This window comes from Spermophilus citellus (genome assembly GCF_964194105.1).
Source record: "Spermophilus citellus genome assembly, chromosome: 3".
Classification (NCBI taxonomy): Eukaryota; Metazoa; Chordata; class Mammalia; order Rodentia; family Sciuridae; genus Spermophilus; species Spermophilus citellus.
This window is the reverse complement of record NC_138184.1, coordinates 232,386,507-232,414,040: the sequence shown is the minus strand read 5'-3', so window position 1 is coordinate 232,414,040 and position 27,534 is coordinate 232,386,507. Positions and strand designations below refer to the sequence as shown.

The 27,534-nt window shown below is 52.7% G+C and overlaps 1 protein-coding gene across 2 annotated transcripts in view; it reads right to left on the bottom strand.

Moving 5' to 3' along the window:
- DYNC2I1 (dynein 2 intermediate chain 1) overlaps positions 1-27,534 on the bottom strand; it is an 80,190-nt gene that overhangs the window by 20,833 nt on the left and 31,823 nt on the right. For both annotated transcript variants that reach the window (XM_081283993.1, XM_081283992.1), the window contains 5 exons: positions 25,622-25,724; positions 23,830-23,959; positions 21,984-22,095; positions 21,023-21,111; positions 1,609-1,738 (listed from right to left, as the gene is read on the bottom strand). In XM_081283993.1, the coding sequence (XP_081140119.1) occupies positions 1,609-1,738; positions 21,023-21,111; positions 21,984-22,095; positions 23,830-23,959; positions 25,622-25,724 (564 nt within the window). The remainder of the gene's footprint in view (positions 1-1,608; positions 1,739-21,022; positions 21,112-21,983; positions 22,096-23,829; positions 23,960-25,621; positions 25,725-27,534) is intronic.

The following is a 27,534-nucleotide window of genomic DNA, read 5'->3' as shown; positions in this document are numbered from 1 at the left end:
AACAAAATGGGGAACACAAAAACCATTTGACCCAGCTATCCCTCTCCTCTGTTTATACCCAAAGGACTTAAGAACAGCATATACAGGGACACAGCGACATCAATGATTATAGCAGCACAATTCACAACAGCTAAAGTGTGGAGCCAACCTAGATGCCCTTCAGTGGATGAATGAATAAAGAAAAATGTGGCATATATACACAATGGAATTTTACTTAGCGGTAAAAGAACACAAAATCATGGCATTTGCAGGAAAATGGATGGACTTGGAGAATATGTTAAGTGAAGTTAGCCAATCCCAAAAAACCAAATGTTTTCTCTGATGTAAAGAGGCTGACATAGTGGGGGTGGGGCAGGGAACATGGGAGCAATAGACGAGCTCTAGATAGGGTAAAGGAGAGGGAGGGGGATGAGAGGGGGCATGGGGGTAAGAAAGAAGCGGGAATGCAATGGACATCATTACCCTAAGTACATGTATGAAGACACGAATGGTGTGACTCTACTTTGTGTACAACCAGAGACATGAAAACTTGTGCTCTATTTACGTAATATGAATTGAATTGCATTCTGTTGTCATATATAACAATTAGAATACATAAAATAAAAAGAAGATAAACAAAATGCTCTCAAGGAATAGTAAGATTTATTTAAATCAACGTAATTTTCGCAAACATTAAAGGACAGAGGAATGTACACAACTCAACCTACAAATAGCAGGCGGAAAAGAAGACATTTCTAGAACAAGCAGCACCAAATGCTCAGCCTCACACGTGCCTGAGAGCATGCTCACAGCCTGATCTCTTAGGGAGAAGCGACTTTGAGGCACTTTCCCCACAAACCTGGGCCACAATTGCCAAGAGCTACCTCCCTAGACACTTTTTTCGAAGGTAAAATGTTATTAGCTAAAGAAATTTAAATACGGTCTTTGCAATTTCAGTTCATTTAAAATAATTTAATTACATGCCAACATGACTTCTTCTTTTTTTAATATTTATTTTTCAGTTCTCAGCAGACACAACATCTTTCTTTGTATGTGGTGCTGAGGATCCATCCTGGGCCACCCACCTGCCAGATGAGCAGTCTACCGTTTGAGCCACATCCCCAGCCCCCAACATGACTTCTTTGCTAGTCTGTGATTCATTTGTTTAGCATTTACTTTCTATAGCCATGACTTACCTTAAACATGTAAATGAGTATCTCTGGGTCACAATGAGTGTCTCACACCTGTGTCTAAGTCAACAATGCAACACCCTCAAGCTATTCTAACTGTTTCATTAGAGAAATCAAAAGAAAATGAGTAAGTGAAGGAATAGATTCTGGAATTAAAACAAATATAGACAATCTCAGTTTTCATTCATTTAAATAATGTCATTATTTAAGTTACTAAAAGCTACCTCTGATCAGCAAAAAAAAAATGATAATCATAAATTTAACATACATATTTTGGAAAAAAACCCTAAATATTCCCTTTTCAGTGTGGCACAAATAGAATCTATCTCTATATACAATAAATTCTATTGCATTAAAATAGAAGTAAAACTAAAGATCATTCCATAAATATAAATGTTTACTGGTTGGACTAAAAGCAAACTCACTGAAGACCCCTTACTTTCAAGAAACGGCAGGCCAGTGTCCACCTGAGAAGAGCTACCACTAATGCTCAGGGTGTGATCTGCAGCCCTGAGGCTCCAGACGGGCTCACCAGCCAAACGGTCCTCTTCAAGCAAAACAGCAACCACCTAGCAAAGATGGGGAAGCACTCATTATGGTAAGAAGCTTACAATATACAAGCTTTTCAAAATATTACTTTTCCCATTCTCCACTGTCCCCAGAATACATCAGTCACTAGAAAGGCAATTTGTAAATCAATGGAAATGTGACTGATGTGACACAGCAATCTGTATACGGGGTAAAAATGGGAGTTCATGACCCACTAGAATCAAACTGTGAAATATGGTATATTAAGAACTATGTAATGTTTTGAACAACCAACAATAAAATAAATAAAAAAAATATTACTTTTCATCTTAACCATTTCTGTAAATAAATGCTTGGCTCCATGATGACACACACAAAAAAACTTGTAGGGCTGTGGTTGTGGCTCAGTGGTACAGGACTTGCCTAGTACAGAATTTCCCCTGGGTTCTATGAGAACCCAGGGAAATGTGCGTGAGGCACTGGGTTAGATTCTAAGCACAACAAATAAATAAATGAATAAATAAAGTAAAGGTCCATTAACAATTTAAAAATTTTTTTTTAATGTACAGACAGGTGTGGTGGTACATGCCTGCAATGACAGGAGCACAGAAGACTGAGGCAAGAGGATCATGAGTTCAAAGCCAGTCTTAGAAGGTATAAGAGGCTAAGCAACTCAGTGAGACCCTGTCTCTGAATAAAATAGAAAATAAGGCTGGGAAGGTGGCTCAGCGGTAAAGTGCTCCTGAGCTCAATCCCTGGTACAAAAAATTTAAATCAATAAAATTAAATTAAAATTTAGAAATGTATAGCTTTTTCTTCATAATAGCACAAATAAGAAAAAAAATCAAAACATACATATGCCAAGGAAAAGCTATACTTTTTTCATATATGTCTTTTCACTAAATATACTGCTCAAAATATGAAATAAGAAAAAACTCAAAATCTTAAATACCCTTGAACAACAAACACTGAAGAACCAACAGAACAACAGCTCTCTTTTTCAAAGGGTTGATGAATCAGCACAAAATAATGGCAAATGACAAGAATGGGTAACCCTAAGGATTTGAGAGAGATCAGAAGACAAAGAAGAAAACTTGGCATTGAGATGCAAAAGAAACCTTCACTAAGAACTATAGGAACAAAACATAATGGAAACATGTATTCCATATATATATATATATACATACACATACATACATATATGTGATATTTCAAAATAAAATCTACTACCATGCATGGGAAGGCAGGACGGTTTAGGAACCCAGAGGAATAAAGAGGGGAGGGGAGTCTCCATGAGAACCCAGGGGAATGGAGAGGGGAAGGGGAGGCTCCATGAGAACCCAGGGGAATGGAGAAAGGAAGGGGAGGCTCCAAGAGAACCCAGGGGAATGGAGAGGGGTAGGGAGGCTCCATGAAAACCCAGGGCAATGGAGAGGGGAAGGGAGGCTCCAAGAGAACGCAGGGGAATGGAGAGGGGAAGGGAGACTCCATGAGAACCCAGGGGACTGGAGAGGGGAAGGGAGGTTCCATGAAAACCCAGGGGAATGGAGACGGGAAGGAAGGCTCCATGAAAACCCAGGGGAATGGAGAGGGGAAGGGGGGCTCCATGAGAACCCAGGGGAATGGAGAGGGGAAGGGAGGCTCCATGAAAACCCAGGGGAATGGAGAGGGGAAGGGGGGCTCCATGAGAACCCAGGGGAATGGAGAGGGGAAGAGTGGCTCCATGAAAACACAGGGGAATGGAGAGGGGAAGGGAGGCTCCATGAGAACCCAGGGGAATGGAGAGGGGAAGGGGAGGCTCCATGAGAACCCAGGGGAATGGAGAAAGGAAGGGGAGGCTCCAAGAGAACCCAGGGGAATGGAGAGGGGTAGGGAGGCTCCATGAAAACCCAGGGCAATGGAGAGGGGAAGGGGGGCTCCATGAGAACCCAGGGGAATGGAGAAGGGAAGGGAGGCTCCATGAAAACCCAGGGGAATGGAGAGGGGAAGGGGGGCTCCATGAGAACCCAGGGGAATGGAGAGGGGAAGGGAGGCTCCATGAGAACCCAGGGGAATGGAGAGGGGAAGGGAGGCTCCATGAGAACCCAGGGGAATGGAGAGGGGAAGGGAGGATCCATGAGAACCCAGGGGAATGGAGAGGGGAAGGGAGGCTGCATGAAAACCCAGGAGAATGGAGAGGGGAAGGGGGGTTCCATGAGAACCCAGGGGAATGGAGAGGGGAAGGGAGGCTCCATGAAAACCCAGGGCACTGGAGAGGGGAAGGGGAGGCTCCATGAGAACCCAGGGGAATGGAGAAAGGAAGGGGAGGCTCCAAGAGAATCCAGGGGAATGGAGAGGGGTAGGGAGGCTCCATGAAAACCCAGGGCAATGGAGAGGGGAAGGGAGGCTCCATGAGAACCCAGGGGAATGGAGAGGGGAAGAAAGACTCCATGAGAACCAAGGGGACTGGAGAGGGGAAGGGAGGTTCCATGAGAACCCAGGGGAATGTAGAGGGGAAGGGAAGCTCCATGAAAACCCAGGGGAATGGAGAGGGGAAGGGGGGCTCCATGAGAACCCAGGGGAATGGAGAGGAGAAGGGAGGCTCCATGAAAACCCAGGGGAATGGAGAGGGGAAGGGGGGCTCCATGAGAACCCAAGGGAATGGAGAGGGGAAGAGGGGCTCCATGAAAACCCAGGGAATGGAGAGGGGAAGGGAGGCTCCATGAGAACCCAGGGGAATGGAGAGGGGAAGGGGAGGCTCCATGAGAACCCAGGGGAATGGAGAAAGGAAGGGGAGGCTCCAAGAGAACCCAGGGGAATGGAGAGGGGAAGGGAGGCTCCATGAAAACCCAGGGAAATGGAGAGGGGAAGGGAGGCTCCATGAGAACCCAGGGGACTGGAGAGGGGAAGGGAGGTTCCATGAGAACCCAGGGGAATGGAGAGGGGAAGGGAGGCTCCATGAAAACCCAGGGGAATGGAGAGGGGAAGGGGGGCTCCATGAGAACCCAGGGGAATGGAGAGGGGAAGAGGGGCTCCAAGAAAACCCAGGGGAATGGAGAGGGGAAGGGAGGCTCCATGAGAACCCAGGGGAATGGAGAGGGGAAGGGAGGCTCCATGAGAACCCAGGGGAATGGAGAGGGGAAGGGAGGATCCATGAGAACCCAGGGGAATGGACAGGGGAAGGGGAGATTCCATGAGAACCCAGGGGACTGGAGAGGGGAAGGGAGGCTCCATGAGAACCCAGGGGAATGGAGAGGGGTAGGGGAGGTTCCATGAGAACACAGGGGACTGGAGAAAGGAAGGGGAGGCTCCAAGAGAACCCAGGGGAATGGAGAGGGGAAGGGAGGCTCCATGAAAACCCAGGGCAATGGAGAGGGGAAGGGAGGCTCCATGAGAACCCAGGGGACTGGAGAGGGGAAGGGGAGATTCCATGAGAACCCAGGGGAATGGACAGGGGAAGGGGAGATTCCATGAGAACCCAGCGGACTGGAGAGGGGAAGGGAGGCTCCATGAGAACCCAGGGGAATGGAGAGGGGAAGGGGAGGTTCCATGAGAACCCAGGGGAATGGAGAGGGGAAGGGGAGGTTCCATGAGAACACAGGGGACTGGAGAGGAGGAGGGAGGCTCCATGAGAACCCAGGGGAATGGAGAAGGGAAGGGGAGCTCCATGAGAACCCAGGGGAATGGAGAAGGAAAGGGAGACTCCATGAGAACCCAGGGGAATGGAGAGGGGAAGGGAGGCTCCATGAGAACCCAGGGTAATGGAGAGAGGAAGGGAGGCTCCATGAGAACCCAGGGGAATGGAGAGGGGAAGGGAGGCTCCATGAGAACCCAGGGAAATGGAGAGGGGAAGGGAGGCTCCATGAGAACCCAGGGGAATGGAGAGAGGAAGGGAGGCTCCATGAGAACCCAGGGAAATGGAGAGGGGAAGGGAGGCTCCATGAGAACCCAGGGAAATGGAGAGGGGAAGGGAGGCTCCATGAGAAACCAGGGGAATGGAGAGGGGAAGGGGGGCTCCATGAGAACCCAGGGGAATGGAGAGAGGAAGGGAGGCTCCATGAGAACCCAGGGAAATGGAGAGGGGAAGGAAGGCTCCATGAGAACCCAGGGGAATGGAGAGGGGAAGGGAGGCTCCATGAGAACCCAGGGGAATGGAGAGAGGAAGGGAGGCTCCATGAGAACCCAGGGGAATGGAGAGGGGAAGGAAGGCTCCATGAGAACCCAGGGGAATGGAGAGGGGAAGGGAGGCTCCATGAGGACCCAGGGGAATGGAGAGGGGAAGGAGGGCTCCATGAGAACCCAGGGAAATGGAGAGAGGAAGGGAGGCTCCATGAGAACCCAGGGGAATGGAGAAAGGAAGGGAGGCTCCATGAGAACCCAGGGGAATGGAGAAAGGAAGGGAGACTCCATGAGAACCCAGGGGAATGGAGAGAGGAAGGGAGGCTCCATGAGAACCCAGGGAAATGGAGAGGGGAAGGGAGGTTCCATGAGGACCCAGGGGAATGGAGAGGGGAAGGGAGGCTCCATGAGAACCCAGGAAAATGGAGAGGGGAAGGGAGGCTCCATGAGAACCCCGGGAAATGGAGAGGGGAAGGGAGGCTCCATGAGAACCCAGGGGAATGGAGAGAGGAAGGGAGGCTCCATGAGAACCCAGGGGAATGGAGAGGGGAAGGGAGGCTCCATGAGGACCCAGGGGAATGGAGAGGGGAAGGGGAGATTCCATGAGAACCCAGGGGAATGGAGAGGTGAAGGAAGGCTCCATGAGAACCCAGGGGAATGGAGAGGGGAAGGAGGTTCCATGAGAACCCAGGGGAATGGAGAGGGGAAGGGAGGCTCCATAAGAACCCAGGGGAATGGATAGGGGAAGGGGGGCTCCATGAGAACCCAGGGGAATGGAGAGAGGAAGGGAGGCTCCATGAGAACCCAGGGGAATGGAGAGGGGAAGGGAGGCTCCATGAGAACCCAGGGGAATGGAGAGGGGAAGGGAGGCTCCATGAGAACCCAGGGGAATGGAGAGAGGAAGGGAGGCTCCATGAGAACCCAGGGGAATGGAGAGGGGAAGGGAGGCTCCATGAGGACCCAGGGGAATGGAGAGGGGAAGGGAGGCTCCATGAGAACCCAGGGGAATGGAGAGGGGAAGGGTAGGCTCCATGAAAACCCAGGGGAATGGAGAGGGGAAGGGAGGCTCCATGAAAACCCAGGGCAATGGAGAGGGGAAGGGAGGCTCCATGAGAACCCAGGGGACTGGAGAGGGGAAGGGAGGTTCCATGAGAACCCAGGGGAATGGAGAGGGGAAGGGAGGCTCCATGAAAACCCAGGGGAATGGAGAGGGGAAGGGGGGCTCCATGAGAACCCAGGGGAATGGAGAGGGGAAGGGAGGCTCCATGAAAACCCAGGGGAATGGAGAGGGGAAGAGGGGCTCCAAGAAAACCCAGGGGAATGGAGAGGGGAAGGGAGGCTCCATGAGAACCCAGGGGAATGGAGAGGGGAAGGGAGGCTCCATGAGAACCCAGGGGAATGGAGAGGAGAAGGGAGGATCCATGAGAACCCAGGGGAATGGACAGGGGAAGGGGAGATTCCATGAGAACCCAGGGGACTGGAGAGGGGAAGGGAGGCTCCATGAGAACCCAGGGGAATGGAGAGGGGAAGGGGAGGTTCCATGAGAACACAGGGGACTGGAGAAAGGAAGGGGAGGCTCCAAGAGAACCCAGGGGAATGGAGAGGGGAAGGGAGGCTCCATGAAAACCCAGGGCAATGGAGAGGGGAAGGGAGGCTCCATGAGAACCCAGGGGACTGGAGAGGGGAAGGGGAGATTCCATGAGAACCCAGGGGAATGGACAGGGGAAGGGGAGATTCCATGAGAACCCAGCGGACTGGAGAGGGGAAGGGAGGCTCCATGAGAACCCAGGGGAATGGAGAGAGGAAGGGAGGCTCCATGAGAACCCAGGGGAATGGAGAGGGGAAGGGAGGCTCCATGAGAACCCAGGGGAATGGAGAGAGGAAGGGAGGCTCCATGAGAACCAAGGGGAATGGAGAGGGGAAGGGAGGCTCCATGAGGACCCAAGGGAATGGAGAGGGGAAGGAGGGCTCCATGAGAACCCAGGGAAATGGAGAGAGGAAGGGAGGCTCCATGAGAACCCAGGGGAATGAAGAGGGGAAGGGAGGCTCCATGAGAACCTAGGGGAATGGAGAAAGGAAGGGAGACTCCATGAGAACCCAGGGGAATGGAGAGAGGAAGGGAGGCTCCATGAGAACCCAGGGAAATGGAGAGGGGAAGGGAGGCTCCATGAGGACCCAGGGGAATGGAGAGGGGAAGGGAGGCTCCATAAGTACCCAGGGGAATGGAGAGGGGAAGGGGGGCTCCATGAGAACCAAGGGGAATGGAGAGAGGAAGGGAGGCTCCATGAGAACCCAGGGGAATGGAGAGGGGAAGGGAGGCTCCATGAGAACCCAGGGGAATGGAGAGAGGAAGGGAGGCTCCATGAGAACCCAGCGGAATGGAGAGGGGAAGGGAGGCTCCATGAGAACCCAGGGGAATGGAGAGGGGAAGGGAGGCTCCATGAGAACCCAGGGGAATGGAGAGAGGAAGGGAGGCTCCATGAGAACCCAGGGGAATGGAGAGGGGAAGGGAGGCTCCATGAGGACCCAGGGGAATGGAGAGGGGAAGGGAGGCTCCATGGAACCCAGGGGAATGGAGAGGGGAAGGGTAGGCTCCAAGAAAACCCAGGGGAATGGAGAGGGGAAGGGAGGCTCCATGAGAACCCAGGGGAATGGAGAGGGGAAGGGTAGGCTCCATGAAAACCCAAGGGAATGGAGAGGGGAAGGGAGGCTCCATGAGAACCCAGGGAAATGGAGAGGGGAAGGAAGGCTCCATGAGAACCCAGGGGAATGGAGAGGGGAAGGGAGGCTCCATGAGAACCCAGGGGAATGGAGAGGAAGGGAGGCTCCATGAGAACCAAGGGGAATGGAGAGGGGAAGGGAGGCTCCATGAGGACCCAGGGGAATGGAGAGGGGAAGGAGGGCTCCATGAGAACCCAGGGAAATGGAGAGGGGAAGGGCGGCTCCATGAGAACCCAGGGGAATGAAGAGGGGAAGGGAGGCTCCATGAGAACCTAGGGGAATGGAGAAAGGAAGGGAGACTCCATGAGAACCCAGGGGAATGGAGAGAGGAAGGGAGGCTCCATGAGAACCCAGGGAAATGGAGAGGGGAAGGGAGGCTCCATGAGGACCCAGGGGAATGGAGAGGGGAAGGGAGGCTCCATGAGAACCCAGGAAAATGGAGAGGGGAAGGGAGGCTCCATGAGAACCCAGGGGAATGGAGAGGGGAAGGGAGGCTCCATAAGAACCCAGGGGAATGGAGAGGGGAAGGGGGGCTCCATAAGAACCCAGGGGAATGGAGAGGGGTAGGGAGGTTCCATGAGAACCCAGGGAAATGGAGAGGGGAAGGGAGGCTCCATGAGAACCCAGGGGAATGGAGAGGGGAAGGGAGGCTCCATAAGAACCCAGGGGAATGGAGAGGGGTAGGGAGGTTCCATGAGAACCCAGGGAAATGGAGAGGGGAAGGAGGTTCCATGAGAACCCAGGGGAATGGAGAGGGGAAGGGAGGCTCCATAAGAACCCAGGGGAATGGAGAGGGGAAGGGAGGTTCCATGAGAACCCAGGGGAATGGAGAGGGGAAGGGAGGCTCCATAAGAACCCAGGGGAATGGAGAGGGGAAGGGGGGCTCCATGAGAACCCAGGGAAATGGAGAGGGGAAGGGAGACTCCATAAGAACCCAGGGGAATGGAGAGGGGTAGGGAGGTTCCATGAGAACCCAGGGAAATGGAGAGGGGAAGGAGGTTCCATGAGAACCCAGGGGAATGGAGAGGGGAAGGGAGGCTCCATAAGAACCCAGGGGAATGGAGAGGGGAAGGGAGGTTCCATGAGAACCCAGGGGAATGGAGAGGGGAAGGGAGGCTCCATAAGAACCCAGGGGAATGGAGAGGGGAAGGGGGGCTCCATGAGAACCCAGGGAAATGGAGAGGGGAAGGGAGACTCCATAAGAACCCAGGGGAATGGAGAGGGGAAGGGAGGTTCCATGAGAACCCAGGGAAATGGAGAGGGGAAGGGAGACTGCATGAGAACCCAAGGGAATGGAGAGGGGAAGAGGGGCTCCATAGAACCCACGGGAATGGAGAGGGGAAGGGAGGTTCCATGAGAACCCAGGGGAATGGAGAGGGGAAGGGAGGCTCCATAAGAACCCAGGGGAATGGAGAGGGGAAGGGAGGCTCCATGAGAACCCAGGGGAATGGAGAGGGGAAGGGAGGCTCCATGAGAACCCAGGGGATTGGAGAGGGGAAGGGAGGTTCCATGAGAACCCAGGGGAATGGAGAGGGGAAGGGAGGCTCCATGAGAACACAGGGAAATGGAGAGGGGAAGGGAGACTCCATGAGAACACAGGGGAATGGAGAGGGGAAGGGAGGTTCCATGAAAACCCAGGGGAATGGAGAGGGGAAGGGAGGCTCCATAAGAACCCAGGGGAATGGAGAGGGGTAGGGAGGTTCCATGAGAACCCAGGGGAATGGAGAGGGGAAGGGAGGTTCCATGAGAACCCAGGGGAATGGAGAGGGGAAGGGAGACTCCATGAGAACCCAGGGGAATGGAGAGGGGAAGGGAGACTCCATGAGAACCCAGGGGAATGAAGAGGGGAAGGGAGGTTCCATGAGAACCCAGGGGAATGGAGAGGGGAAGGGAGGATCCATGAGAACCCAGGGGAATGGAGAGGGGAAGGGAGGTTCCATGAGAACCCACGGAAATGGAGAGGGGAAGGGAGGCTCCATGAGAACCCAGGGGAATGGAGAGGGGAAGGGAGACTCCATGAGAACCCAGGGGAATGAAGAGGGGAAGGGAGGTTCCATGAGAACCCAGGGGAATGGAGAGGGGAAGGGAGGATCCATGAGAACCCAGGGGAATGGAGAGGGGAAGGGAGGTTCCATGAGAACCCACGGAAATGGAGAGGGGAAGGGAGGCTCCATGAGAACCCAGGGGAATGGAGAGGGGTAGGGAGGTTCCATGAGAACCCAGGGGAATGGAGAGGGGAAGGGGAGGTTCCATGAGAACCCAGGGGAATGGAGAGGGGAAGGGAGGCTCCATGAGAACACAGGGGAACGGAGAGGGGAAGGGAGGCTCCATGAGAACCCAGGGGAATGGAGAGGGGAAGGGGGGCTCCATGAGAACACAGGGGAACGGAGAGGGGAAGGGAGGTTCCATGAGAACCCAGGGGAATGGAGAGGGGAAGGGTAGGTTCCATGAGAATCCAGGGGAATGGAGAGGGGAAGTGAGGCTCCATGAGAACACAGGGGAATGGAGAGGGGAAGGGAGGTTCCATGAGAACCCAGGGGAATGGAGAGGGGAAGGGGAGGTTCCATGAGAACCCATGGGAATGGAGAGGGGAAGGGAGGCTCCATGAGAACCCAGGGGAATGGAGAGGGGAAGGGGAGGTTCCATGAGAACCCAGGGGAATGGAGAGGGGAAGGGGGGCTCCATGAGAACACAGGGGAACGGAGAGGGGAAGGGAGGTTCCATGAGAACCCAGGGGAATGGAGAGGGGTAGGGAGGTTCCATGAGAACCCAGGGGAATGGAGAGAAGTAGGGAGGTTCCATGAGAACTCAGGGGAATGGAGAGGAGAAGAAGAGGCTCCATGAGAACCCAGGGAAATGGAGAGGGGAAGGGAGACTCCATGAGATCCCAGGGGAATGGAGAGGGGTAGGGGAGGTTCCATGAGAACCCATGGGAATGGAGAGGGGTAGGGAGGTTCCATGAGAACCCAGGGGAATGGAGAGGGGAAGGGGGGCTCCATGAGAACACAGGGGAACGGAGAGGGGAAGGGAGGTTCCATGAGAACCCAGGGGAATGGAGAGGGGTAGGGAGGTTCCATGAGAACCCAGGGGAATGGAGAGGAGAAGGGAGGCTCCATGAGAACACAGGGGAACGGAGAGGGGAAGGGAGACTCCATGAGAACCCAGGGAATGGAGAGGGGTAGGGGAGGTTCCATGAGAACCCAGGGGAATGGAGAGGGGTAGGGAGGTTCCATGAGAACCCAGGGGAATGGAGAGAAGAAGGGAGGCTCCATGAGAACCCAGGGGAATGGAGAGGGGAAGGGAGGTTCCATGAGAACCCAGGGGAATGGAGAGGGGAAGGGAGGCTCCATGAGAACCCAGGGGAATGGAGAGGGGAAGGGAGGCTCCATGAGAACCCAGGGGAATGGAGAGGGGAAGGGAGGCTCCATGAGAACCCAGGGGAATGGAGAGGGCAAGGGAGGCTCCATGAGAACCCAGGGGAATGGAGGGGGGAATGGAGGCTCCATGAGAACCCAGGGGAATGGAGAGGGGAAGGGAGGCTCCATGAGGACCCAGGGGAATGGAGAGGGGAAGGGAGGCTCCATGAGAACCCAGGAAAATGGAGAGGGGAAGGGAGGCTCCATGAGAACCCTGGGAAATGGAGAGGGGAAGGGAGGCTCCATGAGAACCCAGGGGAATGGAGAGAGGAAGGGAGGCTCCATGAGAACCCAGGGGAATGGAGAGGGGAAGGGAGGCTCCATGAGGACCCAGGGGAATGGAGAGGGGAAGGGGAGATTCCATGAGAACCCAGGGGAATGGAGAGGTGAAGGAAGGCTCCATGAGAACCCAGGGGAATGGAGAGGCGAAGGGAGGCTCCATGAGAACCCAGAGGAATGGAGAGGGGAAGGGAGGCTCCATAAGAACCCAGGGGAATGGAGAGGGGAAGGGGGGCTCCATAAGAACCCAGGGGAATGGAGAGGGGTAGGGAGGTTCCATGAGAACCCAGGGAAATGGAGAGGGGAAGGGAGGCTCCATGAGAACCCAGGGGAATGGAGAGGGGAAGGGAGGCTCCATAAGAACCCAGGGGAATGGAGAGGGGTAGGGAGGTTCCATGAGAACCCAGGGAAATGGAGAGGGGAAGGAGGTTCCATGAGAACCCAGGGGAATGGAGAGGGGAAGGGAGGCTCCATAAGAACCCAGGGGAATGGAGAGGGGAAGGGAGGTTCCATGAGAACCCAGGGGAATGGAGAGGGGAAGGGAGGCTCCATAAGAACCCAGGGGAATGGAGAGGGGAAGGGGGGCTCCATGAGAACCCAGGGAAATGGAGAGGGGAAGGGAGACTCCATAAGAACCCAGGGGAATGGAGAGGGGAAGGGAGGTTCCATGAGAACCCAGGGAAATGGAGAGGGGAAGGGAGACTCCACGAGAACCCAAGGGAATGGAGAGGGGTAGGGAGGTTCCATGAGAACCCAGGGGAATGGAGAGGGGAAGGGAGGTTCCATGAGAACCCACGGAAATGGAGAGGGGAAGGGAGGCTCCATGAGAACCCAGGGGAATGGAGAGGGGAAGGGAGACTCCATGAGAACCCAGGGGAATGAAGAGGGGAAGGGAGGTTCCATGAGAACCCAGGGGAATGGAGAGGGGAAGGGAGGATCCATGAGAACCCAGGGGAATGGAGAGGGGAAGGGAGGTTCCATGAGAACCCACGGAAATGGAGAGGGGAAGGGAGGCTCCATGAGAACCCAGGGGAATGGAGAGGGGAAGGGAGGTTCCATGAGAACCCAGGGAAATGGAGAGGGGAAGGGAGACTCCACGAGAACCCAAGGGAATGGAGAGGGGTAGGGAGGTTCCATGAGAACCCAGGGGAATGGAGAGGGGAAGGGGAGGTTCCATGAGAACCCAGGGGAATGGAGAGGGGAAGGGAGGCTCCATGAGAACACAGGGGAACGGAGAGGGGAAGGGAGGCTCCATGAGAACCCAGGGGAATGGAGAGGGGAAGGGGGGCTCCATGAGAACACAGGGGAACGGAGAGGGGAAGGGAGGTTCCATGAGAACCCAGGGGAATGGAGAGGGGAAGGGTAGGTTCCATGAGAATCCAGGGGAATGGAGAGGGGAAGTGAGGCTCCATGAGAACACAGGGGAATGGAGAGGGGAAGGGAGGTTCCATGAGAACCCAGGGGAATGGAGAGGGGAAGGGGAGGTTCCATGAGAACCCATGGGAATGGAGAGGGGAAGGGAGGCTCCATGAGAACCCAGGGGAATGGAGAGGGGAAGGGGAGGTTCCATGAGAACCCAGGGGAATGGAGAGGGGAAGGGGGGCTCCATGAGAACACAGGGGAACGGAGAGGGGAAGGGAGGTTCCATGAGAACCCAGGGGAATGGAGAGGGGTAGGGAGGTTCCATGAGAACCCAGGGGAATGGAGAGAAGTAGGGAGGTTCCATGAGAACTCAGGGGAATGGAGAGGAGAAGAAGAGGCTCCATGAGAACCCAGGGAAATGGAGAGGGGAAGGGAGACTCCATGAGATCCCAGGGGAATGGAGAGGGGTAGGGGAGGTTCCATGAGAACCCATGGGAATGGAGAGGGGTAGGGAGGTTCCATGAGAACCCAGGGGAATGGAGAGGGGAAGGGGGGCTCCATGAGAACACAGGGGAACGGAGAGGGGAAGGGAGGTTCCATGAGAACCCAGGGGAATGGAGAGGGGTAGGGAGGTTCCATGAGAACCCAGGGGAATGGAGAGGAGAAGGGAGGCTCCATGAGAACACAGGGGAACGGAGAGGGGAAGGGAGACTCCATGAGAACCCAGGGAATGGAGAGGGGTAGGGGAGGTTCCATGAGAACCCAGGGGAATGGAGAGGGGTAGGGAGGTTCCATGAGAACCCAGGGGAATGGAGAGAAGAAGGGAGGCTCCATGAGAACCCAGGGGAATGGAGAGGGGAAGGGAGGTTCCATGAGAACCCAGGGGAATGGAGAGGGGAAGGGAGGCTCCATGAGAACCCAGGGGAATGGAGAGGGGAAGGGAGGCTCCATGAGAACCCAGGGGAATGGAGAGGGGAAGGGAGGCTCCATGAGAACCCAGGGGAATGGAGAGGGCAAGGGAGGCTCCATGAGAACCCAGGGGAATGGAGAGGGGAATGGAGGCTCCATGAGAACCCAGGGGAATGGAGAGGGGAAGGGAGGCTCCATGAGGACCCAGGGGAATGGAGAGGGGAAGGGAGGCTCCATGAGAACCCAGGAAAATGGAGAGGGGAAGGGAGGCTCCATGAGAACCCTGGGAAATGGAGAGGGGAAGGGAGGCTCCATGAGAACCCAGGGGAATGGAGAGAGGAAGGGAGGCTCCATGAGAACCCAGGGGAATGGAGAGGGGAAGGGAGGCTCCATGAGGACCCAGGGGAATGGAGAGGGGAAGGGGAGATTCCATGAGAACCCAGGGGAATGGAGAGGTGAAGGAAGGCTCCATGAGAACCCAGGGGAATGGAGAGGCGAAGGGAGGCTCCATGAGAACCCAGAGGAATGGAGAGGGGAAGGGAGGCTCCATAAGAACCCAGGGGAATGGAGAGGGGAAGGGGGGCTCCATAAGAACCCAGGGGAATGGAGAGGGGTAGGGAGGTTCCATGAGAACCCAGGGGAATGGAGAGGGGAAGGGAGGCTCCATAAGAACCCAGGGGAATGGAGAGGGGTAGGGAGGTTCCATGAGAACCCAGGGAAATGGAGAGGGGAAGGAGGTTCCATGAGAACCCAGGGGAATGGAGAGGGGAAGGGAGGCTCCATAAGAACCCAGGGGAATGGAGAGGGGAAGGGAGGTTCCATGAGAACCCAGGGGAATGGAGAGGGGAAGGGAGGCTCCATAAGAACCCAGGGGAATGGAGAGGGGAAGGGGGGCTCCATGAGAACCCAGGGAAATGGAGAGGGGAAGGGAGACTCCATAAGAACCCAGGGGAATGGAGAGGGGAAGGGAGGTTCCATGAGAACCCAGGGAAATGGAGAGGGGAAGGGAGACTCCACGAGAACCCAAGGGAATGGAGAGGGGTAGGGAGGTTCCATGAGAACCCAGGGGAATGGAGAGGGGAAGGGAGGTTCCATGAGAACCCAGGGGAATGGAGAGGGGAAGGGAGACTCCATGAGAACCCAGGGGAATGGAGAGGGGAAGGGAGGTTCCATGAAAACCCAGGGGAATGGAGAGGGGAAGGGAGGCTCCATAAGAACCCAGGGGAATGGAGAGGGGTAGGGAGGTTCCATGAGAACCCAGGGGAATGGAGAGGGGAAGGGAGGTTCCATGAGAACCCAGGGGAATGGAGAGGGGAAGGGAGACTCCATGAGAACCCAGGGGAATGGAGAGGGGAAGGGAGACTCCATGAGAACCCAGGGGAATGAAGAGGGGAAGGGAGGTTCCATGAGAACCCAGGGGAATGGAGAGGGGAAGGGAGGATCCATGAGAACCCAGGGGAATGGAGAGGGGAAGGGAGGTTCCATGAGAACCCACGGAAATGGAGAGGGGAAGGGAGGCTCCATGAGAACCCAGGGGAATGGAGAGGGGTAGGGAGGTTCCATGAGAACCCAGGGGAATGGAGAGGGGAAGGGGAGGTTCCATGAGAACCCAGGGGAATGGAGAAGGGAAGGGAGGCTCCATGAGAACACAGGGGAACGGAGAGGGGAAGGGAGGCTCCATGAGAACCCAGGGGAATGGAGAGGGGAAGGGGGGCTCCATGAGAACACAGGGGAACGGAGAGGGGAAGGGAGGTTCCATGAGAACCCAGGGGAATCCAGAGGGGAAGGGTAGGTTCCATGAGAATCCAGGGGAATGGAGAGGGGAAGTGAGGCTCCTTGAGAACACAGGGGAATGGAGAGGGGAAGGGAGGTTCCATGAGAACCCAGGGGAATGGAGAGGGGAAGGGGAGGTTCCATGAGAACCCATGGGAATGGAGAGGGGAAGGGAGGCTCCATGAGAACCCAGGGGAATGGAGAGGGGAAGGGGAGGTTCCATGAGAACCCAGGGGAATGGAGAGGGGAAGGGGGGCTCCATGAGAACACAGGGGAACGGAGAGGGGAAGGGAGGTTCCATTAGAACCCAGGGGAATGGAGAGGGGTAGGGAGGTTCCATGAGAACCCAGGGGAATGGAGAGAAGTAGGGAGGTTCCATGAGAACTCAGGGGAATGGAGAGGAGAAGAAGAGGCTCCATGAGAACCCAGGGAAATGGAGAGGGGAAGGGAGACTCCATGAGAACCCAGGGGAATGGAGAGGGGTAGGGGAGGTTCCATGAGAACCCATGGGAATGGAGAGGGGTAGGGAGGTTCCATGAGAACCCAGGGGAATGGAGAGGGGAAGGGGGGCTCCATGAGAACACAGGGGAACGGAGAGGGGAAGGGAGGTTCCATGAGAACCCAGGGGAATGGAGAGGGGTAGGGAGGTTCCATGAGAACCCAGGGGAATGGAGAGGAGAAGGGAGGCTCCATGAGAACACAGGGGAACGGAGAGGGGAAGGGAGACTCCATGAGAACCCAGGGAATGGAGAGGGGTAGGGGAGGTTCCATGAGAACCCAGGGGAATGGAGAGGGGTAGGGAGGTTCCATGAGAACCCAGGGGAATGGAGAGAAGAAGGGAGGCTCCATGAGAACCCAGGGGAATGGAGAGGGGAAGGGAGGTTCCATGAGAACCCAGGGGAATGGAGAGGGGAAGGGAGGCTCCATGAGAACCCAGGGGAATGGAGAGGGGAAGGGAGGCTCCATGAGAACCCAGGGGAATGGAGAGGGGAAGGGAGGCTCCATGAGAACCCAGGGGAATGGAGAGGGGAAGGGAGGCTCCATGAGAACCCAGGGGAATGGAGAGGGGAAGGGAGGCTCCATGAGAACCCAGGGGAATGGAGAGGGGAAGGGAGGCTCCATGAGAACCCAGGGAAATGGAGAGGGGAAGGTAGGCTCCATAAGAACCCAGGGAAATGGAGAGGGGAAGGGAGGCTCCATGAGAACCCAGGGGAATGGAGAGAGGAAGGGCGGCTCCATGAGAACCGAGGGGAATGGAGAGGGGAAGGGAGGCTCCATGAGAACCGAGGGGAATGGAGAGGGGAAGGGAGGTTCCATGAAAACCCAGGGAAATGGAGAGAGGAAGGGAGGCTCCATGAGAACCCAGGGGAATGAAGAGGGGAAGGGAGGCTCCATGAGAACCCAGGGGAATGGAGAGAGGAAGGGAAACTCCATGAGAACCCAGGGGAATGGAGAGAGGAAGGGAGGCTCCATGAGAACCCAGGGAAATGGAGAGGGGAAGGGAGGCTCCATGAGGACCCAGGGGAATGGAGAGGGGAAGGGAGGCTCCATGAGAACCTAGGGAAATGGAGAAGGGAAGGGAGGCTCCATGAGAACCCAGGGAAATGGAGAGGGGAAGGGAGGCTCCATGAGAACCCAGGGGAATGGAGAGAGGAAGGGAGGCTCCATGAGAACCCAGGGGAATGGAGAGGGGAAGGGAGACTCCATGAGGATCCAGGGGAATGGAGAGGGGAAGGGGAGATTCCATGAGAACCCAGGGGAATGGAGAGGGGAAGGAAGGCTCCATGAGAACCCAGGGGAATGGAGAGGCGAAGGGAGGCTCCATGAGAACCCAGAGGAATGGAGAGGGGAAGGGAGGCTCCAAAAGAACCCAGGGGAATGGAGAGGGGAAGGGGGGCTCCATAAGAACCCAGGGGAATGGAGAGGGGTAGGGAGGTTCCATGAGAACCCAGGGAAATGGAGAGGGGAAGGGGGGCTCCATGAGAACCCAGGGGAATGGAGAGGGGAAGGGAGACTCCATGAGAACCCAGGGGAATGGAGAGGGGAAGGGGGGCACCGTGAGAACCAAGGGGAACGGAGAGGGGAAGGGAGGCTCCATGAGAACCCAGGGGAATGGAGAGGGGAAGGGAGGTTCCATGAGAACCCAGGGGAATGGAGAGGGGAAGGGGGGCTCCATGAGAACCCAGGGGAATGGAGAGGGGAACGGGGGCTCCATGAGAACCCAGGGGAATGGAGAGGGGAAGGGGGGCTCCATGAGAACCCAGGGGAATGGAGAGGGGAAGGGAGACTCCATGAGAACCCAGGGGAATGGAGAGGGGAAGGGGGGCACCGTGAGAACCCAGGGGAATGGAGAGGGGAAGGGAGACTCCATGAGAACCCAGGGGAATGGTGAGGGGAAGGGAGGCACCATGAGAACCCAGGGGAATGGAGAGGGGAAGGGGGGCTCCATGAGAACCCAGGGGAATGGAGAGGGGAAGGGAGACTCCATGAGAACCCAGCGGACTGGAGAGGGGAAGGGAGGCACCATGAGAACCCAGGGGAATGGAGAGGGGAAGGGGGGATCCATGAGAACTCAGGGGAATGGAGCGGGGAAGGGAGACTCCATGAGAACCCAGGGGAATGGAGAGGGGAAGGGGGGCACCGTGAGAACCAAGGGGAACGGAGAGGGGAAGGGAGGCTCCATGAGAACCCAGGGGAATGGAGAGGGGAAGGGAGGCTCCATGAGAACCCAGGGGAATGGAGAGGGGAAGGGAGGTTCCATGAGAACCCAGGGGAATGGAGAGGGGAAGGGAGGCTCCATGAGAACCCAGGGGAATGGAGAGGGGAAGGGGGGCTCCAAGAGAACCCAGGGGAATGGAGAGGGGAAGGGGGGCTCCATGAGAACCCAGGGGAATGGAGAGGGGAAGGGGGGCTCCATGAGAACCCAGGGGAATGGAGAGGGGAGGGGAGGCTCCATGAGAACCCACGGGAATGGAGAGAGGAAGGGAGGCTCCATGAGAACCCAGGGGAATGGAGAGGGGATGGGAGGCTCCATGAGAACCCAGGGGAATGGAGAGGGGAAGGGGGGCTCCATGAGAACCCAGGGGAATGGAGACGGGAAGGGAGGCTCCATGAGAACACAGGGGACTGGAGAGGAGGAGGGAGGCTCCATGAGAACCCAGGGGAATGGAGAGGGGAAGGGAGGCTCCATGAGAACCCAGGGGAATGGAGAGGGGAAGGGAGGCTCCATGAGAACCCAGGGGAATGGAGAGGGGAACGGAGGCTCCATGAGAACACAGGGGACTGGAGAGGAGGAGGGAGGCTCCATGAGAACCCAGGGGAATGGAGAGGGGAAGGGAGGCTCCATGAGAACCCAGGGGAATGGAGAGGGGAAGGGAGGCTCCATGAGAACCCAGGGGAATGGAGAGGGGAAGGGAGGCTCCATGAGAACCCAGGGGAATGGAGAGGGGAAGGGGGGCTCCATGAGAACCCAGGGGAATGGAGAGGGGAAGGGAGACTCCATGAGAACACAGGGGAATGGAGAGGGGAAGTGGAGGCTCCATGAGAACCCAGGGGAATGGAGAGGGGAAGGGAGACTCCATGAGAACCCAGGGGAATGGAGAGGGGAAGGGAGGCTCCATGAGAACCTAGGGGAATGGAGAAGGGTAAGGAGGCTGGGTGAGTACTCTTCATAAGGCCGCAGAGTAAGCTGAAGGTTCAGTGAATACTGAGGGGAATGGAGAAGGTAAGACCTGCAAGGCTTTTCTCTTTAGAAATAAGAGAACTGTTTTTAGCTGCTGGTGATCTATTGTTAAAGGAGCCACGTGTGATCAGGCATGATCCATGGTGACTTTCCACCCTCTTCCTCTTACTCTGTATGCATCCCATTTCTTGCTCTCCCACTGTTTACAAGGGCTAGGTTTTCATCCCAAGACATTTACACTGACCAAGAATTAGATTGTAACAAAAAAATTCTGTTAAACTTCATCAGTTTTAATCCCTCATCCCAAGTAGCAGTGACACTGTGGTGCAGTAACTACCACGTGTTTAGTAATCATTGTGAGTCACGGATGTGATGTCATCAAAATAGCAATGTCATGTTCTTGAGCTCTGCTCTGATTTAAATTCTGATCACACATAATAAATTTATGAAACAACTGAGAAAATCTGAAGATTGACTTCTTATTTTATTTTTTAGAAATTATTACTAATAACTTTTAAGAAAATCCTTTTCTTTAGTGAGTTATAGAAAAGTTTATGGAGGGATATTTATGATGATGGTGATTGTTATTGATCAGGTTGGTGGGGGCTTAAGGAGATGAGAAGGATATGTCAAACCAGATAATGTCCCTGAGGTGACCTTAGTGATGTGCAGAGCTTCACAATACTATTCCCTTCCTTGATACATATTTTAAACCTAAGGAAAGTAAGTTTTAAAATATTATGAGTTTTATTATCTTCAAATAGTCTAGATTTATGCTTGCTTTGCCAACTTAGTATTTTGATTCTTAGTGTATAGTTATTCTAAAATATAAGAAACTACTATTAAAATACAGAATCCAAATACACAGATAGTACTACTAGTGGTATATACTACCTTCAGGGCATCATTTTGCATGTTGGTTTAATAAATGTAACACTAATATTTTGTTAGAAAACAATACCTGAAAATGAATACCTGATTCTGATGTATCTAATCCATTAAAGCTCCAGGGTTTCTGTAGCTTCTTTGTTTCTAATGCAACTTTATGCACTCGCACATGGAATGGAAAGTACTATACAGTATACCTGACATGCTGCCCGGAGAAAGCTGGATAACCTTGGAGTGTCAATCTTGGGTACAACTGTAGCATCACAGAATTCCCGTTCTTTACTACCTAACAGATGACAGCAAATCAATACAATTGACTATAACGTGGTCATACCTACAAATCTTTTGACTCAAGATGTTAAAGGTGAATAGTAAGAATCCTGAAGAAAAGTCAGAAAACTTTGCATTATATCCTGCAGATAGTTTAGTAATTTTTTCTAGAAATAACTGTATATTGTTTATGGAAGTCTATAAATTCAACCTTACATAAATATCTCAAGAAAAGTCATGAAAAAGAAATAATTTACTATCTAAGTGTGTGAACATCCCTAATTCAAAATCTAAAACCTGAAACACTTATGGTCTCAAGCGTTTAAGACAAAGGAAACTCACCTGCACGATTTTCTTAATGGGGTTTACCTGGGGAAAGGGAGCAGTATGATTCCCTGCCATATGAGAAAATTCCTCAAGAAAAACAACCAACCAGTAATGTATGTCACACGTAAGCAGCTGCACACACCCAGCACAAGCCCTGTATTCCAGGGACCTCTGGTCTATCTTGAGGGACATATCTGCAGATACCACCTAAAGAGTGACATCCTAAGGGCAGGGCACGACACGCCCAGGTGGAGTGGGTGCTCCCAGTGCAGTCCTGAGCAGTGGTTGGGACTGCACCTTCCCAGGTCCAGACAGGCTCAGGTTTGAACCTTCTCAGTCAGCAGCTCCAATGCAGTCACTGCCTCACTGAGTCCATTTCTTTTAAAGAATACCGTGTATTTCCATAGTCTAACACCAAGAACCATACAAAAGAGAAACACATAATAAGAAGGAACAAAAAAGGAAATAAGTTTCAAAACAAAAAAGAAAGAAAATAAGTAAAAATAAAACAAAAAGATTGTTAAGACAGCGGACATTCAACAGTCAATCACAAAGTTTTACCTCCATACACAATGGCACCCTCTCCTGGGTGCTGGGTCCACACATCCCTGGTCTCTATGTCTTCAGTCTGAGCATCTCTGTCAACATTATCTTCATTATACTGAATGTATGCCTTAGAGACAAAGGTGTGTTGGAATTAATGTTTGGTCTCAATTTCAGAACAAATTTTCATTTGATGAAAATGACAATTAAGATTTTTAAAAGATAATGATAAGTCTTGTGTTTGTGTCAAAAATAAGTATATCATGGCATAAACAACAATCATGCAAAGGCTGCTTGTGTCCAAGACATTTGATAAACATAGGTTTGATTTTCAACAGTGTTTCCAAAGTGTCACGTCCAACAATGTGCCTTCATTTTAAAAATACTACTTCCTTGCCTACACACATACTTCAAAATGTTCTGGCTTTGCAAAACCAAGCATAATTTTTGTGTTTCAAAAAGGTACCATGCTTCAATAAAGGCAGTTGTGTTACTAATCGCTTTGAGATTAGTTGAGAACAGGCGAAGAATTAGATAATCTGCTCAAGGTCCGAGTAAGTGAGCTGCCAGTCAGGATGCATGCTGTCGGCTTCCTAAGGCCACACTGTGGCCTTGCTGCTGTAATGAGGGTGCCCAATAGACCAGGTGAAGACTGATAGTACCCATAACGGACCTGGAAAAATGGAAGATAGGACGTCTGCCTTCAAAACCCTGCCAGCCCTTACTATTTCTGGATCTAACTGGAATCAACTTAGTAGGAGGCTGAAGTTGTTTTCGAGAAGTCATGACATACATAGTAAGTCCAAGAAAATTCACTAGGGCAAGGCGTAAAATTTAGTGTGAAAAACTCATTAAAGAAATGTAAATACGTAAAACAAGCTTTGTCGCCATACTGTGAAGTTAGAGTATTCCTCATTAGTTAATGATTGAAAACACTGTTGGAAGGACAAATGTGTGGGATGGACTGTACCAACTCTGGGAAGAGACGATTCAGTGCAGTCTTCAGGAAAGGATGCGCCTTCGACATCCAGGAGCACCAGGCAGTTTGGGCAGAAGGGGAGGAGGACCGGATTGGGCAAGACAGGGGAGCAGCCAGAGTGAGGGCCCTGAGATCTGAATGACTGGAGGCTGCTGGGAGTCCAGATTCCGGAAGCACAGGCAGAACCGCGCACCTTGAGATCCTGGAATCACAAGGGCTTTGTGCAGTCAAGCTTGGGCGCTAAGTACTCTCCACGTGCTCCGGGAGCCAAACCTGGCTTTCTGTGTGATTTTAAGAACAGTGCTCACACCAGGGAAAGCGGCAGTGCCATACCTGCACCCGCGCTCCTGTGGTGAAGGGCTCCCCTCCCCTCTTCAGACCCTCCCAGGTGCTGAGGTCCCGGGTCGCCTGCAGGCAGGCAGGCCCTTGCACTTGGCCTGCACTGGACCTAACTGGAATCAGCTTAGTAGGAGGCTGAAGTTGTTTTCAAGAAGTCATGACATATATGGTAAGTCCAGGTAAATTCACTAGGGCAAGGCGTGAAAATTAGTGTGAAAAACTCATTAAAGAAATGTCTTGGGCTGGGGATGTGGCTCAAGCGGTAGCGCGCTCGCCTGGCATGCGTGCGGCCCGGGTTCGATTCTCAGCACCACATACCAACAAAGATGTTGTGTCCGCCGAGAACTAAAAAACAAATATTAAAAATTCTCTCTCTCTCTCCTCTCTCACTCTCTCTTAAAAAAAAAAAAAGAAATGTCTTGTGTTTGTGTCAAAAATAAGTATATCATGGCATAAACAACAATCATGCAAAGGCTGCACTGGCCTTGCATGTGGCCTTGGTTAAGGCCTTGCACTTGGCTCTTAGTTAAGACATCTCATACTAACCTGCTTGGTATTTTTCTTCCCGAAGTTTCTGATATACATGTCGTATTCATTTACTGGTGGTAGATCCAAGAGAGAGAAAGTGAATGAGAAATCTAAGTCGATAAGCCGAAGTAGTTTTGTACTTCGTGTCCTTTAAAACAAATTGGAAATAAGACAAAGTTAAACTGAGAACACACATGGGGTGCAGGGAGGATGAAAGGGGTCTATGGCTAGCTGCAGCGAACTGACAAGGGCCCGACATCTGTCCTGCCAGGCCGAGGCTGAGGTATTCAGTGGTTGTTGGAATGACCCGGTAAAAGTGCATGAATCTAGGTGTGTGGACTCCTGAAGCTGCTGGGCTCTTGGTCCCTCTGGTCCCCTGCTAAGCCATGCAGCTTGCTGCACCTGCCACCAGCTGCCTTCATATCCTCCCTGTGGTCAGCACCTACAGTGGCTTTGTTCTCCTGACTGGATCCAGTTGTATGTGACCTCCCAGGACCTGTACCCAGACCCAGCCATGCACCAGCCTACAGCTGCCCAGGCACAGCAACTGCCCTGCTGACCATCAAGCTTACATCCTCTCACTTTACAAAATAAAGTTTCATCTCATATTTATATGCGTCCAAACAACACACTATATAGTTTTGATCATATGAGTTAGAAAAACTGTGTTGAACCATATGCCACTTGAATCAGGTTTTTTAAAAAGCTTAGCCACACAGCAGGAGCTTCAGTGGGGCTCAGAATATAAGGGCAACAAAACGGTGGTGAAGCTGCTATTTTATTAATGATTTATGTGTTCACTCAGCAAATAGCTATTGAGTGTTACTAAGGCCGTGCACTGAGCAAGTAATGTAAATTTTAGACCTGCTTTTTTTAAAATTTTTTTTTCATTATTTTCAGTCCCATTTACGTTTAATACAATAGACTTGACTTCAGAATATAAATTTCTAAATTTTACAAATTCATAAATTTACATTAATTACAAGGTTGGACTTCAATATCTGGCAGCTCTGGGTTCAAAACTCAGCTCTACAATTCAATAGCTGTTAATCTTGAGCCTCATTTCTTATCTGTAAAATGGGCCCTAAGGATTTGGGGTGACACTGAGGAGCACAGCACCTGGTGGTTCCTTATAAAAATCAACTATAGCTGGGCGCAGTGGTGTATGTCTGTGATCCCAGGGCTGGGGGGGCTGAGGCAGGAGAACTGCAAGTTCAAAGCCAGCCTCAGGCTGGGCGTGGTAGCACACACCTGTAATCCCAACAGCTGGGAAGGCCGAGGCAGGAGGACCATGCGTTTAAAGCCAACCTCGGCAACTTAGCAAGGCACTCAGCAAATCAGTGAGATCCTGTCGCTAAAGAAAATATTTTAAAAAAAGGGCTGGGGACATGGCTCAGTGGTTAAATGCCCGTGGACTCAAAAAAATAAAAATGAAAACAAGTTGTAACACGTATTTCCTGAGAGCAGCACTCTGGCGTCTGGAAGTGGAGGTGAAGAACATGCACTCTCAGGCTTCCTTCAGGCAAGCGAGGGAGGCCTTGCCAAGTTGCAGGGCCACACACACCAGGCTCATCTGCTTAGCGGGATTCTGACCTGACGCCCACAAATGTGCGATTGGGATTCTGCATCGTGAACTCCAGGGCCCTTCTAACAGTCAGCCGCAAGCTGAGGCTGAGGGTCCAGTAGAGACCACAGAGGTGTGGAGCAGATCACCCTCACACCCAAACAGGCACACCGAAAATAAACTGGAAGCTCTGCTTGCAACGTCCCCCAAGCCCCTCAGCACCCCGCCGTCTCCCCGCACACCTACTTCTGCTTAAGGGCCTGAATCCGGCTCTTCTGACGGTGCGAGGCTGTGGCGAAGTCCACAAAAATTCCACAAACAGGGGCTCTGGATGGGGAACTGTTCACATCTACACAAGAAAAAAGAAAAAGTTATTTGTGTGACAGTGAAATATTTCCTTCAAGCAAAAGAAAAAATTAAGAGTAAAACAATCAGAAGCACACCTAACAATCTATTCGATAAGCTCTTTGCTGGATGCTGATATCACACTGATAATGCCTTCCATAGGTGGGCATCTAGAGGCCTATTCCTTCCTATTGTACCAAGAACTTTCAGACAAGGGAAAATTTACTGGTCACCTATGGTATATACTAATCACATTAAGAGTTTTAGAAATATTTAAGAGTATATATAGGATACAGTCCTCTATCCCAACCCCACCCATCCACTCTGAAATAACAATAAATGAAGATTTCAAAGTAGTCTCCCTTAATTGTGCCTTTACATTCTGAGGTTTTAGTTACCCACAGTCAACCATGGTATGAAAACATTAAACAGAAAATTCCAAAAATAAGTAAATCATAAATTTCAAAATATATGTTATTCTCACTGTGGCAGGATGAAATCTCACACTGTCTTGCCTGGCACGAAGCATTCCTCCGCACAGTATCCACACTGTATGCGCTACCCACCCTCTCGTCACTGAATGGCTGTCTGTTATCAGATGGACTATCTTGGTGTCACAGTGCTTGTCTTCAAGTGACCTTTATTTTACTCACTAATGATCCAAAAGCACAAGAGTAGTGGTTCTGGCAATCTGGATATACCAAAGAGAAGCTTTAAAGTGCTCCCTTTAAGTGAAAAGGAGACTCTTCTCCACTTTAGGAAAGCAAGTCTCATGCCAAGTCGTTAGATCTGGGGGAAGGACAAATCTGCCCATAAAAACGTGAAGAAGGAAATGGGAGTACTGCTTCTTTTGCTGTCACACCTCAACCTGCAGAAGTCCCAGCCACGGTGCATCCCAGAGGCCTAGTTAAGATGGAAAAGGTTTAAAATACTTGTGGGTGGAAGACAGGAGCATGTTCCAAGGACAGCAGCAAGCTGCAGCAGAAGCCTGAAGCCCGTGAAGCCTTCAGCAAGGGATCCCCTGCAACAAGGGGCACCAAGTCACTCGCTGCACCTGAGGGATGATTCAGGGACAGGTTTGGACTGAAAGCACGGAAACTACGGGCGAGACTGCCTGCCAGGAAGACGCTGCTGCCCTTTGACTCGGGCAGCGAGGGCTGGAATGTAAAGCCTTATCAATGACAGGCAGTGCACCTGGTCATCCTGAATCTGTTTGCTGGGTAAATGACAAGGTCAAGGCTCTATTTCACCTCAGACACCACCTGCTCCAGCCCCTTGACCTGGACGCCACCCGGCCCGGTGCCTGCTGTGTGACCACCTCTGACCGGCAAGTGATGCAGACCCTACTCTGGATGTGGGGCAGAGCTGGGAGACTCCACTGGAAGAACTTAGGGAGTGAAGTGGAGGATGTTTTAAAAGGCTTCCTGGGGGGGCTGGGGTTGTGGCTCAGCGGTAGAGCACTCACCTAGCACGTGCAAGGTGCTAGGTTCGATCCTCAGCACCACACAAAAATAAATAAATAAAGTAAAGGTATTGTGTCCAACTACAACTGAAAAAACATATATTTAAAAAGAATCAGGGAAGCTGAGTGAAAAGTACACAGGAACTCTCTGTTCTCTGTGCGCAACTTTAAAAAAAGGCTTCCTGGGATCAGCTGCGAAGTCAGGAGAATTGTTCATGCAGCAAGACAAGGAGATGGAGAAGCATTTGCCACCGTGCAGTGACGTGGAAGGACAGAGGAAGAGGAGGAAGAAACGGAGCAGAACCAGCAGCATGGACGTCACCCAAACTCACCAAAGTGCTGTACACGGCAG